This window comes from Channa argus, chromosome 13, assembly GCF_033026475.1.
Source record: "Channa argus isolate prfri chromosome 13, Channa argus male v1.0, whole genome shotgun sequence".
In the NCBI taxonomy this organism is placed as follows: Eukaryota; Metazoa; Chordata; class Actinopteri; order Anabantiformes; family Channidae; genus Channa; species Channa argus.
Genome location: NC_090209.1, coordinates 15,061,386 through 15,082,989, shown reverse-complemented (window position 1 = coordinate 15,082,989; position 21,604 = coordinate 15,061,386). Strand labels below are relative to the sequence as shown.

Genomic DNA, 21,604 nt, shown 5'->3' with positions numbered 1-21,604 from the left:
GGAGTCCAACCAGACACAATTAGCACTCTCTGTTGGCTCCAGGTTGGTGCTGTCATCCTCTGCACACACTGAGTCACTGATAAGTGCAGACGCTCCAGGTCGCCGTCTGCCTGGGGATGCATAATAACACTGAACCTCCAGGAACGGACCCAACACTATATTAAAAAATTAAAATACAAAACTGAGCATAATACTTTAAGATATTTGAGTTGCAGTTCATGATTCTACAGTATCATTTTTTTAAAAGCTGCTTTAATGTTTTGTCTTGTATTTTTCTTTATCAGCATGTTGTCATTTGTAGTGTTTCAAGTAAAATGTAAATTTTTATCTCGTAATTACTGACTGGAAAAATACAACGCACCACCTCAAGCCCACAGATGCCCGATGACTCTTTTCAGTGTCACACTTTTATTGTGAGAACATCATGACTCCCCTTCAAGTTACTGTTTTTTATTCACTTACTGTCTGTGAGTAATTTTATGTCATTTGACTGATACATTTTCGAATTATTGTAAAAGCTTTGTCTTTTCAGTAAAACTCCATTCAGAATGACTTGTATGAAAAGTATTTTTGCGTTTTCTTATCAGCTTATAGAAAGCACAACTCTTCTCTGTTCTTTTTAAAATTTGGTCTTTCCTGAGGTGACACTGTCCATGAACAAGGTCAATCAGATGCATTAGCAGCATCAGTCTAGTGGTGCAGTGGAGTGACATGTCCTTAGCTGAATCACAAATGACCTACAGAGGCTTTGCTGCTTTACGCTGCAGCAAGACACAACCTTAGTCTGTTGGAAAGACTCACAGCTCTGAACCACACGGGAGAGGGATGCAATAACGGGAACACCTGTACATTATGATGCAATCCAGTGTATTAGTCCTGGCATAAACTTTTTTCTTTTGTTTGTCAAAAATGAATAAATGAATTTGACATGTGGGATTCTTCTTGAATTTTGATTTCTTTTTTCCTCCATTATTTTTTAGGTTTTGTTATTTCTTCTTTATCTAAAATGAATTATGTGTGCATATATATATATATATATATATATATATATATATATATATATATGCACACACACACACACACACACATGTATATGTGTTTGTATATATATATATATATATATTTTTTCACTTTATGTGTGTGTATTTATACATATTGGCAAGTGGGGAATTATTATTTAAATTACCAGTCTTTCAATTACCACAGAGACATCTTGTGCCTTCACCTTCCACATCTTTTCAAACTCTTCTTTCAGTCCTTGGTATTTCTCGAGCTTCTCGTGTTCCTTCTTGTTGATGTTGCTATTGACACTTCCACTTTGTATCACTCTGGCCTTGTTCTTCTGTTTGTCCTTTGTCCACCACTACTATGTTGGTTTGGTTGGCAATTAGTAGTTTGTCAATCTATATTTGTAAGTCCTACAGGATCTTAGCATGGTCATTCTCAACTACTTTCGGCAGTGTGTCCCATTTTGACTTTGGAACTTCCAGCCTGTACCCGGCACAAATGTGGTGTCTATGTATGCCTTCCGCTCAGAAGAACCCTTTATTGTAACCATTGAGCACATATACATATTGCACATACGTGTTACAATAAAATTCTTTCCCTGCATTAACCCATCCACCTAGGGGGTGGGGGTAGGGGCAGTGGGCACCCACTGGCGGTGCCAAGGGAGCTAGCACTGAGTGTCCTGCTCAGGGACACACCTGGTGGGTAGCCTGGGGATTTTGGGTAGGCTGGATTTGATCCCGCAGTCTTTTGCCTCCCATCCTGCTGCTCTATACTGCTGCTTAGTTTTGTAACAAGGTTTTATGAGGTGTAATGTGCTCAACATGTCTTAGCACAGATTGGAATACTTGGAACAGATAATCTATAAAGTAATGCACCACATATTTCCATATTAAAATTTTTGTTTTTGGTACAATTGCACAGTCTGGAGCAACATTAATCTTGCTCACTAGAACATTACCAACAGTTCTTCATGCAGCGTCAAATGTTCTGTGTTTGGGTCTTTTCAATCTCCTGCTGTAAGAAAGCTCTTCCTGAGAATATACTGTGCATGACTTTAATATTAAACAAACCGCAAACTCAAACAATACTCGACAGCTACAGAAGGTTGTAATTTTCCAAAATGAGTGCAGTCAGTTGATTAATGGCTATGTCATCCTTCCCTCCTATCCTTCTGTTACCTATCATACACCACAAGTCTCTCCTGATAATGATAGATGTCATATTTACATTTATATTTGGACCTTCTATCCCTTCATTGCTCACGTCAGCAAGCTTAAAGTCTTTTGGCGGAAGTATATTTCCTCTAAGTGAGCATCTGCCCTAAATATCAGCACAGTTGGGGCCAGATGTATTTTCATTTAGTCTGGTTTTTTGTTTTATCCATTTTAGTATTATGGGAGTGGGTGTAATCTGTGAGTTTTTATTTTTCATAAAGAGGATTATTCTCTGTGTGTGGTTGCATAACAAATGGGCTCATTACACAAAATACACAATGTCCCCGATTTAAATTAGATTATTTTGCTACATGTGCGTTTTGTACAGTAAACACTAACAAGGACATTGATTAAAACAGTGGTTGCTCAATAAAATGACATTTCATCAGCTAGTGCAGGGAACAATTTACCATCACACAATATGTCCTGTGTTGATGTTTGCATCTGGACTCTGACCTCTTCAGCAAACATCAATGTTCAGCCCACAGAAAATGTTGAGTGACTCACATGGGGGCCTATGCTGAAAGATTACAGGTGAATACAAGGATGGAGCTGGGACTCATGAAAAGCTTACTGGGCCAGAAAGAGAAGTGCTATACTGCAGCTTTTACAAATCATCAGTCCAACTGCACAACAGGAGGGCAACAGGGCAGGCAGAGCTGCCAGCTTAAAAAGACCATTTAACTATTTAGAGTAATTTGGACATAAAGGATGTTACAGTGTCTTAAATCTTTCAGAAATATTTTTCGCCTTAAAAAAAACAAAATACAGTAGATTAATGACAAGAATCAATATGATGATGTGATGAAGACACAACAGAGATCCAGAGTTATACTACTGTCTCTGATACCAAACTAAACAAGTTAACATTTGCTAATTATCACTAAGCAAAAAGCTTACAGTCCAATCCAGTAAGATTTACCCTCTAATGAACCTAAACATCAGTGTAAAATTTGTCATAGAAATCCATCTAGGAGTTTTTGAGAAAGTTCCTTCATGCTGCTAGTAAAGGTCAAAGATCACTAATTGAGGTATTTCAGTTTTTACCTGTAAATCAAGACTATGGCAAAAGGGTATTTTAACAAATTAATTAATCTGAATGTGCTGTTTCTTCAATAAACTCTGAAACTAACAGGAAAATAACTTTATATTAAATAATGTTTTAAATGATCTGCCTTTTCTTGCACATGTCTGTGAGACTGTCTAGAAAGCTACAATTACGTAATGACACACGTTTCGTTTAAAAAAACAAACAAAAAACTAACTAATGAGGCTAAAGGGCATATTACAATAAACTTTACATATAAGGTCTTTTCATGCGAGGCTGTCAAAAGAGATTAGTTTTAAAACAAATCAAGGGCCACAGAGTGTTTGTAAAGTAAAAACTTATTGTGTGTAAATATCACGCGGGTTCATTCTCTCTGGATGAAAAAGCATTACTCACTCTAACCATAGAAATGAACACTGGGTGACAGAAATAGTCATGACATACATATTTATGAGAACAGAAATGCCAGAGGTTTGCAAAAGTGAAACACTGACACAACAATTTGCCAAGTTCTTAGTGTGTGTGTGTGAGCTTTTCACTTAGTTAGGCCAAATTAAGTGTAATTCAGTGGCTCAGGACACAAAGTGCTGCTGGTGATGTTTTTATTAGAACCAACCTCCTATCAGACAACTGGAAGGAAAACCACCAGCCACTTTGCAGTGGACAGAGTAGCTTTTTTGTTCTCAGCCCTTATTCCAGAGTTTTCTCTACTGAAATCTTGCACATTTTCTGTCCTCATTAGAGCTCGAGAGAGCTGAGTCTTGCAGGCAGAATGGGGGGGAGGAGGAGGAGGAGGAGAAGGACGGGGTGATGTTGTGAAAGCCAGACAGATGCTGCACGGTTAATAATGCAAGCCAGCTGTCAACATTCAGAAAGGCGAGAAACTGAAAATCAGCCAAGCAGCCTTCAAGCTACCAGAATACTCAGACACAGGGGTCCAACACTGAAACATTTTTTTTTTGCTTCTGCCACAGCAGCAAATGCACTATTTTATTAACTCAGAACTTTTTTACTTGCTCTTTGCAACATATAAAAACCTGTGAAAGGAATAGTTTAACATTATAAGAAAAGTTATTTGCCTTTTTACCAGGAGTTGTTAACTTTAAAGAATCATCTGTCCATTAAATGTAAAGCTACAGGAAGCAGCCAGTTAGCTTCATGTAAAGACGGAATAATGGGTAACTATGGCAAGTCCATTTAACATATAACAGATAGACAGGATTTTTTTTTTGAAATTTTAGAAATCTGCAATATATTTATGACTAGTCAAAACTGTAATTTAAGATATCTGCAACTACATTTTAACTAGTCAAAATTTTAATAAAGAATATCTGTAATTATAATTTGACTAATTTGACTCAAGAATTAATGCTAAAATGTCTTAAATGTCAAACTAACACTTAATATTGTCAACACCAGGAATCTAACCTCAGGAATTCCGTGTGTATAATGCTATTTTATAAAAAAACAAATTAATGATCTTAATTCTAATGTAAAACACATTTGAATTAAGCTCATTAATTTGTTTTTTGGACACAGATTGCAAAGTAAAAAAAAAACAACAACAACAAAAAAAACATAATAACACTTCAATACAGTATATTTAAATTAAATAATGTGCATGAGTAGATTTGCGAGTTCATTATGGGGAAGGCAGATTAGATAAAAGGTCAAATGTTTTAAATCATTAAGTCACTGTTTCTGACCACATAAGCAAACTAAGGGATCTTTCTTTCTTATTGCTTAATCAGATGTAAAAATAAACTCATCAGTAGAAATCCATTAACCGGGTTATAAAGAAGACAATTTTGAGAGCTTAGGGAAACTAGATATTATGAATCATGATACTTTTTATTGTGTGTTTGTGTAAACGACAGAGTTTTATATCATCACAGTGGCACAGTCAATCATGCATTAAACCTGTTTCCCAGAAAACGTCATCACACTACAGATATTGCTGTGATTAACAGGGTCAACAGCAAGAGAAGCAGAGCCTATAAAATCCCTTAAGGCTCGCAGCGAGACTGTTCCCAAAGCAGAAGGTTATTACAGACTGACACAAGAATTCTGTTTAATTTACAGTAGCAATCTCCCTCCCGTGATCCTCAGAGAGCAGGGTTTTTATCTCTTGATTGCAGTTGTTTTGGTTGCAGCGCGTAGGACGCCCCTGGACCTTGGATAGCTATTATCATGACATGGATGTCAGGCACCAAATCTGTTGGTGACAGGGTAGCAGTGCCATTGTATTTTTCAAATGAGTCATCCTGGGAATCAAGACTGAAGGGATCTGAATTTTATCTGTGGAACTGTGATTTTTTTAATGGTTTATCTTGGTTCCTTCCTGTTGCAGTATTTAATGTACCTGTGGATTTTTTTTTGATTGGTGGCACATTCTGCCCAAGTCTTAGGATCTCTGAAGATCGTGACTGTTTACATAACAGCTAGCTAAGTAATGTGTGTTATGTGTGTTTAAGCATTACATTTTTATCTGATTTAGTGTCTGGATTCAGACAGTTACAAAGTCGTAACAACTTTGATAACTTCACTGGTAAATTTGGCCTCATACACTGAATCCACTAAATTTTGTAATTTTTCTTTGAATCCCTGTTTCTTGAAACTGGATTGTGCACAGTCTAACTGGATTCCTTCACCTCTGATTCTCATTCAGAGGTTGTGTCTTATCACCTGCTGTGTGACTGTTTAGACTTGGCTGGAAGATGACAACAAAGAAAAGCACCTGAGGGCAAACCTGCACCTAAATAGCAGATACATTCTCCATCACCAAAGAGTGACTCACTCACTTCCTCATCATACACTGCTATCAGCATCAGCAGCCATTATATAACAACTGCAAAAGCCAGGTCCAGCTTAACTCAGGGTTGAGTGTGTCGGGCTCAGAAACTGCTGCTGAAGTAGCTTTCTGGGCTGATTTCCCTATATTGCACCATGGTACTAAACAAAGCACATACTGGCAGGATAAATCTAAAAATGAAGGTTGATTAGACAGGGAGAAGTCTAAAACCTGCTCATAAAATCCTCTTACGCATTCAGGACTCACTGCAGTGCATTCATGCATGAGGAGTGTTTCTTATGCAATCAGGGCTGTCAGGTTTTGTATTGGCTGGCAGTATGAAGGCCAGAGTTCAGGGGGGAATGAAAAGAAGCGATGCTCAGGGGGAGATGACTTCATGGCAGGATCTAATAATAGTCAAATAGCTAATGATGGGAATTGAGAAGCTGTGCCTGAACGATTTGAGAATGATGACTAATTTTAGAAGCAGCAGAGAGAATTGACGAGACAGTTAATCGAAAAGATGTACACTCAATTACACTTCCAAACACATAAATAGGTTTTACAATGCAAACACACACGCACATACCCCCCCCCCCCCCCCCCCCCAGCCACACACACACACACACACACACACACTCAAGTAAAAAGAGAGAATTGATCTTGCTCTATCTTCACCTCTGATGACAAGAGCCCTCCTCAGTGTGTTCTCCATTATTCACAGACCTCAGCTGAATAAATAAAGACACACAGTATACACCCCTGATCAAATGATGGAATGGGACACTTGTCTTAGCAGAGCCAAACAACACTCTGTCCAACTCTTTCTTGCTCTGCCTCCCTCCCATCAGTGATCTTTCCTTTCAGCTTTGCATCTTGTCTTCCTCCTTTCACGGCCTACTAAACGCTGTTCATGATCCAACCTCTTGCTTTATGGACAGTTCATCAGCATTCAGTGCCAAGGAGCAGCACACTTATGTTTTCAGACCCTTTAATAGCCACTCAGCCTCTCCATTACACCTCCTTCATGTATCATCTAGCACTGAGGCCATTACAGCATAATGTTGTTTAGTTCACTCAGATTTGGGGGAAAATTATTTTACATTAAACATCAAACATGCTTGTGCTTGTAGGAGTAAAATGCTATAATGATGCTTAGAGGAAAACATACATGGAAGTAACACAGTGTGGTCCTGAGTATTTGCTGATAGTGTCATGCTATACACATTTATTCACTCATTGTTCCCTGATAAGCTTCAGTATTCCAGTACATTTGTTGCTGCAACAGCATATTTTCAAACTGTATTAGTGTACATCTCTTGCTTTAAAATTAATGTTTATTATTTTAATGAAGAAAAATGTGTATAGCATGACACTATCAGCAAATACTCCGGATCACACTGTGTTACTTCCATGTATGTTTTCCTCTAAGCATCATTATAGCACTTTACTCCCACAAGCAGAAGCAATTATCTCTCTCCTCTGAATATAATCATTGTCATTTGACTGGAGAGCAGTAGAGGAGACCTCTTCATCCTGGCCTGACGTGCCACTAGTGATCACAGACACAAGAACTAAGAATTGAATAGTGAGGAGAAAAGAAAGAAACACTGCAAACAAGTCCTGCGGGGCATTGTTTTACCCAGTCCACAATGGCTTGATGGCCTTCTAGCAAAGATAATACAAGGGAGTTATTTGTGCTGGACAGGAAGTCCTCTTTTCCAAGTAATGGGCTTGTCTGCTGCAACTTTCTGACATTTTCATGTGAGAGAGATGCAGAGGTCTAGAGCAGGAAGTTCTAAGAAACACTTAGAAGAACTTGGTGCTGCAAACAAGACAACCCGAGGCATGTGTTAATTGTTCAAAAAGCTAATATTTGAACTCTTACTTGTCACACAGAAAGCCAAACATTTTCCGCATAGTCAGTCACTGATTATTTAGTCTTCCGTCGCTTTCTTCCAGGGGACCAGTGCAGGGGCATGGCTCATATTGGAATAACAGAGGATTATCAGTGTTTTCTCACATAGTTAATTAGCAGAGAATCATTTGTTTCCTTTGGGAACAGCCAGCACGCATCAACTCCTTTATCTTTGCCCGGAGGAGCAGATTAACAGGTATTAGAGATACTGACTGGGAAATGTGATGTCTTCCAATATCGCTCTCTATAATTATCCCACTATTGAGAATATCAACAAAACAAAATTGTATTCTCTGTGTTTGTCTGTGTTTACAGTACATGTGATTCCAGGTTTTATATTTCCTGGATACAGCTTTAAATAGATTTGTAATGGATCCTTGGCTTGACAGTTTCACCTGACAGAGGTAATTATGACCAGTTATTACAGTAAAGCTTTTAACTGCATTAGTGACAGATTTAATTATTGAGTGAAAACAATGTGTGTCCTGCCTCTTGATTACATCCATTGTTAATGCTTAAAGCGCCTCAGTGTAGGCTGACACCTGCAGCCCTTTCTTTAGTGTAGTGGTCCTGGCCATCAGAGCACACATGGCTGAAGCACTGCCTGTTGCTAAGCGATGGGAGAATAAGACGTGCCAAGATTACAAACAGCTTTGCTTTTATTGAAGCATGTGCCATCCATGTGGGGTTTTTCACTGAGATATGATTGTTGAGTGACCTTGTTTCATCTCTGCACTTCTCATCAAACTCAAAATGGGAAAGTGTTGCCATGGAAACAAAGAGCAGTCCAGACATAGACTAAACAAAGATTACAGAATACATATATATATATCTTTCTAGATTTCTTTATTTATTCATTATTTTTCTGCATCAGCAAGTCTCCGATGGTTTCAACACAAAGGCATATGATACTGCAAAAAGCGCAACTTGATCCCTGATGAGGTAAACATTTCATAGCTATGGTTACCTATGTCAGAAACACCACTATTTTACTGACTTATAAATAATTCATTATTAAAAACATCTTTGCATAAAGCTATGCTTTAACTGCACAATCAACTCCATATGTAAAACATCTATAAATGAGAAAACCATAAATTCATGTGGAAGCACTTTTTAATGTGTGGCACACAGCTGGAGATTTATTATCATTATCACTATTCAGTATTTTATATTTTATATGTGAAAGGGCTAATTATCCTCGTAATTTGCAGCTCCCTTTGGATTTCTTGAGTTTTAGGGGGAGTTTTAGCTCATTTTTCCTCTCACAGTCAACAGACAAGCATATTAGGTTAATTGGTGACTCTAAATCTAATTATTTATTAGCTGATTATATTTTTTAATAAATAATCTACATTTGCTTTTGTCTGTCAAATAAATGTAGAGCATTAAAAAGTACACAATGTCCCTTTAACTATTTCAGTAAAGTAAAGGTACAATACATCACATTGACATTGAAATACAGTAACTAAGTAAATAAACTTAATTACTTGCTATGCCTACAGACACAGTTAGTGACTAGTAAACAAATTGGAGCAGGTAGCATCTAAACTCTATATTTCCTTTGGGAGATGGTGGAGACCAAAGCTGGAGCTGAAAAAGACAGAGTACTGAATTCAAACACAGTACAGAAGTTGTGGTAAAAAAGTTTGTCAAATGAATTGAAAACTTGAGGATCAATTTCATATCTTGACAAACCAGTGAGAAAATGAGAGTAATCACAGTTATAGACAAAAATTAACCTGTGTATTCTTTGTTATGTTATGGATCCAGCTGCAGGTCTAATTTGTGTAGGAGTCTAGTTGCAATTGTGTATATTGTGTAAAACAGTCAGCTTCAATACTAGAGTATATGTTTACCATGTCAGTAATGAAGATAGGTGGAGCATAGAAAGGGCCTGACATATGCAAACATCACTAATCTGACCTTATAAAAACGAACAGACTGAGCTGATAATCCTCTCAGATATAAAACAAAGTTACTAGCTTTGAAATTGTGTTTAACTCCATGTTATTAGAGAAATATGATCGGGCCATCCCATTTGAAGAAATGGCTTCCTAGCTGCTAAAGTGCTGGTTATAAAAGCAATGGTCATTTAACAATGCTGTCATACTGCAATGATTAGTATATGCCTCGCATAGAAGCCTAGCAGAGAAGGCACCTCGGATCTACCACGAAGCCAAAACAGTCAACGAAAGGCCGCAGGCAGTTGCCAGGCAACACTATCCCTATCACAGCAGGAAGTAGAGTTGAACAAGAACATTAATCACTTTCAGCTCCATCTCACAAGAGTCACTGTGCTACAATGGTCCGGCCACACACAGGTTTCGCACTGTGCTCAGTTACATTGGTTTATACCTGTATTTCCTGGCATTTTGTGGGAAGCCTAGTGAGAAAGTTCTGTCTGCAGCATGTATGGAATACATTTAGGATTTTTGCCTTGAACTTTATTTCTCAAACCACATATGTTTCCCACAGTCAGACATTTTTAAGTGTAAACACACTTTTAAACCTGAGCAACTAATGAGTTCTCTGAGAATTTGTATCCTGTGCTCGAAACATGTTTTAGTTTCTGAATAGTATTGAGGCTAAGCATGAGGGATATCTGCCTGCTGTTCAGTCAGCTTCAAATCTGTTAATTTCACCTGCCAAGCTTGTCTTTTCAAAGCAATTCTAGCTCCAGCAGAGTTGGATTATTTCTATTCAGCTATGCTTAACTGACTCACACACCATGCATCGAGAAAAAAACACTTAAACCTAATGATTGCTAAAAAGGGTGAAGACCAAGTAACAAAGCACAGTAAGTCACAGGAGGGCACGATTTTTCATAGAGCTGTCATTTTCTGCTACTGATAATTGTACTTGTAGTCAACTGAGTTTATACTTGGGCTCAGGCCAGCCTAAATGCTGTTCAAAAATTACCTCAATGTACATGTCTAACTGTGTCAAAATATTTCTAGTTGCCGCAGAGCTGATCACTTGGTGCATCTTTATCAAAGAATACGGTCTTATGATATTTTATAATGAGGTTATAATTTGTATGATATCAAAACTCATGTCATCCTGTCTCTTGCTGCTTATAATGATCATTTATTAAAGGACGTCTGGTGGCATTGTGAGTGGGAGGTTACAGTGGTGTAACAGCTCATTGGCAATGCACGGGTTCTCACAGCATTGCCAGATCTGTGAATTGAGGAAAACAGTTGAGGAAAATCTCAAAAAGCAATGTGTGGGTGGATTCACTTGAGTAAAAATGACAAGGTTTTCCCCGCTCAGTTGGTACTCATAAACAGACCTAATCAAACACATAAACAGATTCTGCACCCTTAGTGAGAAATGCACAGGCTGTGGGAGGGAAATGTTTTTGGAAAGATGGACAGGTTGGTGGCCACCTGCCTACAGGACCCATCCACAGAATAATGCTGAATGATGTACATGAGCAAATAAAGCACAAAGTACTCGCACCAATACTACACCTATACCTACATCTCTGCTCTTTAAAAGTCTGGATGTGGTGAAAACTGAGCAGAGTTGATACAACAGCACATGTACAGACTACATCATAATGTTTTTTTTTTTTGTCCTTTCGGCTTATCCTGAGAGTTCAGGGTCGCCACAGCTGATGATTATGTTGACTTGGCAGTTTTTTTCTTTATGCCGGATGCCCTTCCTCGCACAATTTCTAACAGGCTTAGGACCTACACTGCGTACATGTGTGGTGGTTCAGTGTCCTGCTCATTTTGTTGAGGCGAAATAATTAAGCTTTCTATTTTGTTTTTAATTGATAATCAGATCACAGAGCAATGTATTACCACAGATTAATCACCAATTTTTCAAGCATTCATAACATGCATGTAGTACTCATCCACGGTATCAGATACATAATCAACCAAAGATAGTCCAGCTTAATGAATGCAAACCTACATATTTAGTGGAAAAAATAAAAATAGTGACACTAGTCAGAACATGTATTGGCTGTTAACATATTCAGCTGTCAGATGATGGGCCAGAATGAGGAGACAAAAATGTGTGACAGCCTCCTGTGGACACATTCAGTCCCATTTTAGTTTACTGACAGGCAAGGACATCCAGCCACCCGAGTGTTCGTCTCACAGTCCCCAATCACAGGTTGCAATAACATGTGACCAGTAGGTTAACAGGGTAGTTCACAAGCCAGTTTAGATTTAAGGCATGTATTATAGCATGTGAGCAGCAACAATGTTGCATGTATAAGTAAACGGTCATGTGTGTGAAGAAATATAGTTTGGCAGAGATAATGACGATAGAGTAATAATAATAACAGTGAGGTTAAACTACCACATAGGCTACTTTGAAAACTAGTCCTACATTCTTTGTTGCGGCCACTCTGGATAAACAGCGCCTTCTGGATTTGAACGCACTACCTCTGATGAAAAACACGTCAACCACTGCAGCAGCAGCACTTCTGCACAGAGGCAGCAGCAAGCCAATGAGGACCCACATGAAGCCTGTCTTTCTTAATGATATCACTGGCTGTGGATGAGACCCGAGAGGAGCCGGACCTGCTTAAAATGCGCCAATTATCTCCAAGAGACAGACGTGCGGCCGTGGGTCCTCATAGCAATATGTTCCGTTGAAGTCAAAGCCAACTGAGTAAGACTGAGTCGCTTTTCCGTGGTTGTCAGTAGTTAAAAGGACGCGGTAGTACTGTTCTTTACGTAATGTTTTTTGCGTAATTTTGTACAGGGTATTGGATGCGGCGTGGACCGGGATTATTTTGGCGAGGAAATCTCTAGTGCTCTCCGCCCTCCTGCATCCGTTTTTGTCCTCAACAGCAGACACAGACTCGGGCTGAAGGAGACTCTCTGTATGCAGTGCTGTTGTGAAGAGTGGTGGAGCTTGTTTTAATGAAAGCCAACATAGCTGCCACTCGATTGAAGGTAGGTGGCTCTCTCTGTTTATTTCTCCATCCCTCGGTTCACGTTTTCATGTTGTGCTGGTTTGTTTTCCAACAGAATGGTGCAATGCAACGTTTGCACAGCTCCTCCACAAATGGACAAGGCCAGTTCAGAATAGGACATAACGTAAATATTTGCATGATTTCAATGTGGGCGATGTGTTATTTCTTCTGCGTGTTGTGTTTTTCAGTAATATTCGTTGTCTCAAAAATAAATAGAGCGAGGGAGAGAGAGATGGGAAGAGGAAGAAAAATCAATGCGTGTCTTCCAGGAGTGTGAATGCACATGGGCCAGCGTGAGTAGAGAGTGTGTGTTTGTTTTAGGAAGACGCGCATTGTGCAAAGCAGGGGAAGTTTGTTCCGAATGAAGGCTCCAATATAAGGCAGCAATGACCGAGACAGGCCGCTTTAAATGTGGTACTTTATATTCAAATGGCTGGACAGATGGGAAGAATCTACGGACATTTATGTAAGCGCTGTGATGTATGTCCAATACACAACTTTAAATTTTTTATTTCTGCTGACTTCCATGTGTTTTGATATGAGACTTAGGTGAAAAATGAATAAGTGCATTAATAACATTTCTACAGTTTGGATAACTCAACACTTTTGAAAATAGTCTTACTAAGAGCCACAACATTTAAAGATGGGTTAAAACTACATAGCTTTTAATACTTGAGAAAAAAGTATATAAGATATATGTAACGGCTATATATAACATGATTGCAACCTGTGCATTCATTCATTTTAAATGTGGTGGCCAAAACATAAGACCCATCTCTCTTATTATGCACTGCAGTACGACTCCACTACCCACTTTGAGCTCAATAATAAACACATGCTAGAATTAACTCCTTCCTGACAGTTTCAACATAAAAACTGAGAAATTATAACCTTTTAAAAGTAGAATTCATGGCAGAGCCAATGTATTGGATTGTAAGATTGTAAATTGTACTCACACACACACACAAGAAATAAAAAAAGACTATAGTCAAGTTTTATGAATGTGCTCTTAAGCAAACATCTAACACAAGCATAAACATCAGTGAACTGGAGTTAGTTCCTTTTTCAAAAGGCTCAATCGGTGCAGGAGAGAAAGCTAGTTTTTACAGTTGTAGGAATCCGAACACTTGTCATCTGCATATGTATCGGCATTTGTTTGTGTTTACCAATCATAAGATCTTTCTATTCAACTATACTATACTGTTTAGCAATCTTGTTTTTGCTGTTTTTCAGTCTTCAACACATGGAAATCTTCTTGCTCCTCTTCGAGGCTGTTTTCTGAGAATGGGATCGTAGTAAACCTCTCTGGGATTTAGATCAACTGCTAGTATGTTGCAGCCCTCCACCGGAACAGGTGACAGCCTGTTGGAAACATTACCTCAATGGAGTAAGGGTCCAAGATGGCTCCTCTTCTTTGCCCTCTGCATGGCTTACCTATGGCTTCCAGGGGCAGCAGGATCAACTCTAAACTGCCATAAGACATGTATTTGCGCCTCAAACATAGTGAGCTGCTCCAAAATGAATCTGACTACCATCCCGACTGGTCTACCACTCTACACTGCTGTGCTGGATCTCAGCTATAATGAAATAACACGACTGCGATCTGAGTGGACCCAAGTCAAGCTTCTGAAGCTCCATAACCTCTTGCTAAGCCACAACGGTCTTCACTTCCTGTCTTCAGAGGCGTTTTTGTACGTGAAACAGCTACGCTACTTAGACCTGTCCTCCAACAACCTGCGGCTGCTGGATGAGTTCATCTTTGAGCCTCTGGTCAACCTGGAAGTCCTCTTGCTGTACAATAACCAAATTTCACAGATTGACAGGTCAGCCTTTGTTGGCATGATAAACCTTCAGAAGCTGTATCTTAGCCAGAACCAAATCTCCCGCTTCCCTGTCGAGCTGGTGAAGGAAAAGACCCGCCTAGAGAAACTTAGCCTCCTGGATGTGTCCTCCAACAAGATCAAGATGTTGCCCATTGATGAGCTTCAGGTGCTACCTGCTTGGATTAAAAATGGCCTCTACTTCCACAATAATCCTCTGCTGTGTCACTGTGATCTCTACACACTCCTAGCCCACTGGAACATTCGTAAACTCAACTCTGCTGTGGACTTCAAAGATGACTACACATGTATTCTGCCTGGTCCACAGAAAACCCAGGTAGGTGTTTTTGATCTGAGCGGTGACAATATGAACTGCAGCACATTCGTGGAAGCAGATGAAGAGGCTTTTCTGGAGCAAACACTCACCCTTGGGTGTGACACCAAACACAGGAACATGTTAAAGACCTGGATGACACCTGCTAGTGTGATAGTGAGAGCTGGAGGCAACCAGACAGCCAAAGTCTTGCCAGATGGAAGACTGCAGATTAGTCCAGTGCGACCTGAGGACTCTGGGACCTACACATGTTTTGCAACGAGTGAGGCCTTTAATGAGACAATCTATGTGGTGCTGAAGGTTCACAACTTCACAATGCATGGAGGTGGCGAGACCCTGAACACAGCATACACCACCTTGGTGGGCTGTTTGGCTAGTGTGGTGCTAGTGCTCATGTACCTTTACCTGACTCCGTGTCGCTGTTTCTGCTGCCCCAACAAGGGTAAGCCTCGAGGTGAGGACAGCATCCACTCCTCCATGCTCAGCGTAACACCAACCCATGAGGACCCAGCGCTTAAAGCAGAGCTAAACCGACACGTGGCGTTCATAGACTCTAAGGAATTGCAGGGCCAGAATGGCAAGCTGAACCCCAATGGGGATGAGGATGATGACGACATGGATGCGGAGGCTGGTTCTCTTATGAAGGGGAAGAGGAAGAAGTCAGTAGCAGAGTCCATTAGCTCAGTTTTCTCTGACACTCCCATGGTGGTCTGAAATGAGACAATGGACACCACAAGACTGGAGAAGTATGGTACCACGTGAGCCATGTTTAATTAATGTAAACTGTGACTGTGACCTTGTGGGAGGAAATGGAGGAATGATGTTATATGTAGTTGCTGGCAAGGGGAAATAAGGATCTTAAAGGGAGTAAAAATGAACTATCTTGTTATCAACAAGGATAATAAGCAGAACTTTTCCAGCATTTTAATCTGTAGCACCTAAAATTCATACTGTGAAGGAATGGTAGTTTACACACAAAGTGGAACTACTGAAGACTTATGAGCGTAAAAGGTAGAAATGTTACTGATATCAGCACTCAGGAAATGATAAATTAAATCGCTAAAGTGTGGAAACCACATAAGATAGAGGGAAACAGTTCAACATAAAATAAAACCGTTTACACACAGCATATATTAAGACCATGGCTAGGCCATGATTACACTTATTACAATAAATAGAATAAATTTCATCTCATGTAAACATTTGGGCATACACACATTTCCCCCTTTGCGATCAGCAGAGACACTGATTTAGACACCAGTATACATTTCATTGATCTCGAGTCATGTTCAGAGAAACAGCATGCCATAAACCCACAATATGGACTGGTCACTATGAGCGGACTAAAGGAAATGTGGTTTCATTTATATAAAGAGAGGAGTAGCACAAACATTATATTAAGAGGCCATTGTAGGTCATCTTGATCCTACTTATATTTACTCATAGTTATATGTATAGCAAAAGATGATTATTTTGCTATTTTAAGGGATCAACTTACATAGATGTATGGAAAAAACAATAAACCAGCTCAAGGCAGATTTTCTGTTTATAGATGAATTGTGTAACAAAGTAGTTGCCTCTTAGTTACTGCATATTCCCAGTGTAACCCCAAAACAAACTTTAGAAGCCTAACACAATTTTAAGAATGCCTCCAATATGCATTAGGTGCAAGTACATATTTTGGCTTTTTTTATTACTGTCTCACTTCTCATACAGGCAGGTCCTTACAAGGGCAAGGCTGTTGTTTGTTGCCCACTGAGGAGCCACTTGTGCTGCAGAGTTTGACTCCTCGTGGCCAGGTTATAGCATTTGTTTCTCTTAGGCACACTTGCAGGAATCAAAATACCAAGACAATGCTGAAAGCCACTACCGTGAGTTTATTTTATCCTTTCCTGTATGTGGATTGTGTATCTTACACATACTCCTGATAGATTTTGGTGTGCTCAGAAATTAGTGGTAAATATTTGATCATGCATTTAGTGTGGACAGTGTCACACTGATTTAAAATGTAGCTGTTTGAGTCTGTTGTCAGTGTTGGTTTAGCAGCTAAACATCAGTGTCTGGGTTCCTCTAGATGGCACTAATGAATATTGATGAGGCTGTACAGAGCTGATTTTAAAGTTTGTAGCTCTTGGTTAGAAACAGAAGGTACTCTGGCTTTAAATCCTCCAGAGGATCCCTTCACCATAATCTCTTCATTTTTATTGAATCCATCGTGAATTGAACTTATCAGTTCATGTGCTGTGCGTATTTCATTACTAACGTTTAAAACAGGAGACAGAGTGCTTCATTAAACTGTGTGACATTCATGCCATAATGCAGAAAGACTTGTTCAGTGTAAATGCTAATGAGATCTTTTGATGGGATCCTTCTGCTTTCCATGTCTTTGTCTCTCTGAGGAGAAAAGGATAGGTGTGTTATCATGAGTCACAGCAACACAAAGCAGATCTTTGTGGCGCCATGTACACTGACTACTTCAATTCAGCCCAGATGTGTTTGGTTTGTTTGCGTATTGCTGCCATTACAAGGCTGCCCTTACTTAAGTTCACAAGCAATTACCCAGCCAATGAACGTGATGCCCTTTTGAGTCGACTGTGACTTTGCGAGGGATACGCCTAGAGCTTTCAGTGAACATTTGCTCTCGCTCTTACTCATAGGGTTGAAAAGTAAAATATAATTGCTTATAATACATCTTGCTTTTTAGTTTTCCAGTTCCAAAAGTAACACTGTAAGTCTTCAACAACAAAGTACTGGACATGTAAGTTGCACACACCTGAAATATCAGTTTAACTCTTAGATGACATTTGTAGGTGCCAAGAGGTTTTTACGCTAAATTCGTGGAATATTCACAGTTGCTGTGTGCACCGCAGCATCTCCTGTGTGGGTGAGAAAAGGAAGTCACACTTATCAGAGAGGTGGTGTGTGAATCATTCCTCTCTCTCACACTTAGGAATACCAGGTGGAGAAATAGAGAGCAAGAAAAAAGATGCACCTATATAAAGCCACATTTAGCAACACTGCAGACTGGCTGCAGGTTGGTGGAGAATCTGTCCCATTTTAGAGGATCCAGGCTCTAAATTATATCGTCTAGTATTAAAATATTTGTGCTTTTTCCTGATGTCACATAATGGGATCAATCTATACACTCCTTTGGTCAGCATAAGAAGCTAGAGATCTCAGTCATGCAGTCTGAAATGGCTCAAATTTATACTGTCTGATCAGTCTGATCATCATGAAGTAGCACATTTGAATTAAACCTGCTGTTTGTTAACAGGCTGTTATCTCTGGATTCCCATCTAAAATACATATTGCGGTTATATACAGAGAAAAGTACTATTGCGAAGGTCCTAATGTAGAGGAGAAGAGTGGCTTTGTTCCCTCCAAAGCATATCTGCCTTCCTATATAAATATATCTCTATATACAGTATATATGTATTAAGACTCACTTTATGTGTTCAGTATTGATTAGTTGTGTACTGCTATGTTCTACCAGTGTACTGACTGTATATTCTTGTGTAATATGATGTTGTTAGCCATTTTGCATTTCATCTACCGCTGTGCTACTGTTAGTTGTTCAAGTCAACATACAAGTCTTGACATAAATGTTTATTTTTTAAGCGGGGTGGGATTTAGTTTTTTTATTCAAAGAAGATGTATTTTACACTTCAACACATACTGTTGAAGAAAATGGTAAAACAGAAAATATATTTGAACGTCAAAAACTGCATGGGAGTGGTGTCAGTTTTGAAGTGATACATCCTAACAGGCAGTAAATATGTAGCCGCCAATTATTTTCAGTCAGTATTTGACTTTCCTCATTAAGCCATAAGGAAGTAACAAGGAGAAGGCACAGTGCTTTATCATTGGTGGTAGGTAGTGGAGTTGTCCAATATTTTTAAAGCAACAACTTTTCTGTTTTTAAGAAAACAATTTTTTTTACAATTAACAGCCAGGGATGTATAAAAATTAAAAGATTGGTCCACCACCAATACACATGAATTCCTGAAACATGGAATGGGTCTGAAGACAGAGCATATATAACTCTTCTCAGGACTATCTTAGTTTTTCAGTTCTCTTCTAACTCTTCTATTCTACAAGGTGAAAAGGTAATAATTGCATTTTACAAATGGTATGTTTGCATTTGCAGCCTCAATAAGAAAAAATCTTGATCTTTCAGAGATCTGTGTAGTAATGGCACATTTAACTATTCCCCTGATGATCCGTTCTTACAGATTAGGGAAGGGAGTGGCCACTGCCCCACATGCATCTGACTCCATTCACCTAACAATGTAGCAGCAGTTACGGTAATATCCTCGAGGTGGTGGAGCTAAAAGCTCACTGCTTCTGTAATGTGCTACTACAAGTGTTTGCTGTACAAGAATGGAGCTTTTATTGGCATTAAAAGCACTGTGTTTATTGACCACTGAAGATCACTCCAGATGAGTCGGTTGGTCACTGCCATAAAATGTGAAAGGTCTCACAGCTAAAAGGGAATGGCTTTGCATGGTATGCTTAAGAGCTTCTCTGACTGCAGTATAGGTGCAACCTAGTAGACATTAAAGATTAAGAATAATAATATATCATTTGATTTAATAAAAGATTACGTCTTACACTTGCCTCTGTGTTTACTGCTGTCTCTCACGTTTACCAGAAATATTGTTGACAAGAATCCCTTTTGTTTTTTTGCTTGAAAATTTGTATCGCTGGTATCTAATAATAGCATTTTATGGACAAAGCTGTCTCATTTTGCCAGAATTACTATCACTCTTCAGAGCTGCTATCACACTAAATATATATTCACACCATTAGGATATTTTAGACAAAACATAATGCATTTTCATTGATCAGCAACAGACAAGAGTTTAGCGATAGCAAAGAGCTCCTTATTACATGAGGATGATGTGCATAAGCATACTGCATGTTACGGGTTTCAGTTAATTCTTCTAAGAAAGCACATTTACAATGTCTTCCTTTAGACAGACGAACAATGGTGTGACATAACACCATCTTGTGGTAAAATTAAGGAGTGTACTATTGTCTGTAAACCCTTGAATTTACTGCCCGCTTCTATTGTAAACTTTTAATCCATTCATGATTAACAAAAGAGTTGATAGGAGGGTAGAGGGTCCAAAAAAAACGTTTTTGATATATGAACTAAAAAACAAATAGAGCTAAGGTTTAAAATAAATAAAAATGTCTGGGTGCTCGAAAATACAAGAGATACATCATAAGATAGAATAAAAGATAGAATAAAGATAGCATAAAATAAATAAATAAAAGTTATTTATTAGCACCATTTAACTTATTTCTTAAAAAAGTATAACAATTCAGTGATGAAGCTGCACCAATTACATACACTGTGTACAAAGATGTTGGGTGAACTGTAAAATCAGTGAACCACAAAATTAGGTCAGTTTTACCTTTGAGAGTGAATACTTTACACAGCATCTTAGTATGTGTATAAATTGTTCAGAAGATTTAGACAGAATTCGACTGAATTAATACCATAATTATTAAATGTTTGCTTAAGTTTGCTCAATAAAATTCAATATAGGACAAAACATGTATATGCCCCCTAACTACCTAATGTCTCCAAATACCATCAAGTGTTCAAAAATTATCAAATTCTGTTTTGAACAGTTAGAACAAAAACCCAACTTAAAATACCCCCTGCAATTGAGTAAATGAGTAGTAGTTTTACTATATTTAACCATCCATCTGTATCAGTGGCATTAAATGACTTTTGGCAGTATTAGGTCAGAGATATTTTATGTTTTTACACAGAAAAATAACTAAGGCAGTTAATCACATTTAAATACTAGATCATAGAACAAATAAACATACAGCAACTTGCACGCGAAGACACACTTGAAGAGGACATAACACTCAAAGAGGACATAAATAATTGTGTAAAAAACACCAAAAAATGTGGTGACACACTCATCCTATGCTTGTAAGGCATCTGTAATCTGCAGTAGGCGCCTTCTGTAATTGGACTTTTTTAGGCGGACCCCTTTATTGGCTTTGCAGAGGCAGGCAACAACTATCACAATCATGTTTAGATCAAGTAGCCTCTTGCGTGGTGATACTGTACTAACTTATTAGGAGTTGGATCTCTCCAGGCTGTGGGAGCCAGTAGCCTGGAAAGGGTCTAGTCCCAGTCCTGACAGCTTGTGGTGTCAGGACACACAAGACACAATGCTACTTAGGTTTTTTTATTTCTTCTAAACAAAATAATATACAAACAATCCAAAGATATTTCGATCACCCTTGTCATGCTAATATGATGGGTCCGCTGCAGCTTCATTTTGTTACGAGCTCCTGAATATTAGCTAGTCAGTGTTATTGAATCTGCACAAAAATTTCCTGTTTAAGTGCTGTTGAAGCAATTAATTAATCACAGTTATCGCCTCATTGCCTATTGTCACAATACAAAAATTATGAATTTGATACTAATATTTGTCTAAAGATATTAATACTGATACAATCCTATGAAATAAACTTTAAACCTTTGGAAAGTAATGGCTTA

General features: G+C 38.7%; 1 protein-coding gene across 5 annotated transcripts; it reads left to right on the top strand.

Annotated features, from left to right (window-relative positions):
• The first annotated feature begins 12,120 nt into the window (after positions 1 to 12,120).
• amigo1 (adhesion molecule with Ig-like domain 1) lies at positions 12,121 to 19,685 on the top strand. 5 transcript variants are annotated; one of them, XM_067527053.1, is made up of 5 exons: positions 12,121 to 12,614; positions 12,708 to 12,901; positions 12,977 to 13,045; positions 13,138 to 13,387; positions 14,155 to 19,685. In XM_067527053.1, the coding sequence occupies exon 5, from the start codon at positions 14,251 to 14,253 to the stop codon at positions 15,787 to 15,789; it is 1,539 nt and encodes a 512-aa protein (XP_067383154.1). In that variant the 5' UTR covers positions 12,121 to 12,614; positions 12,708 to 12,901; positions 12,977 to 13,045; positions 13,138 to 13,387; positions 14,155 to 14,250; the 3' UTR covers positions 15,790 to 19,685. The 5 variants fall into 5 exon arrangements, with proteins under 5 accessions (XP_067383154.1, XP_067383155.1, XP_067383153.1 ...); XM_067527054.1 differs by having other exon boundaries at positions 13,138 to 13,401; XM_067527052.1 differs by lacking the exon at positions 13,138 to 13,387.
• The last annotated feature ends 1,919 nt before the right edge of the window (positions 19,686 to 21,604 follow it).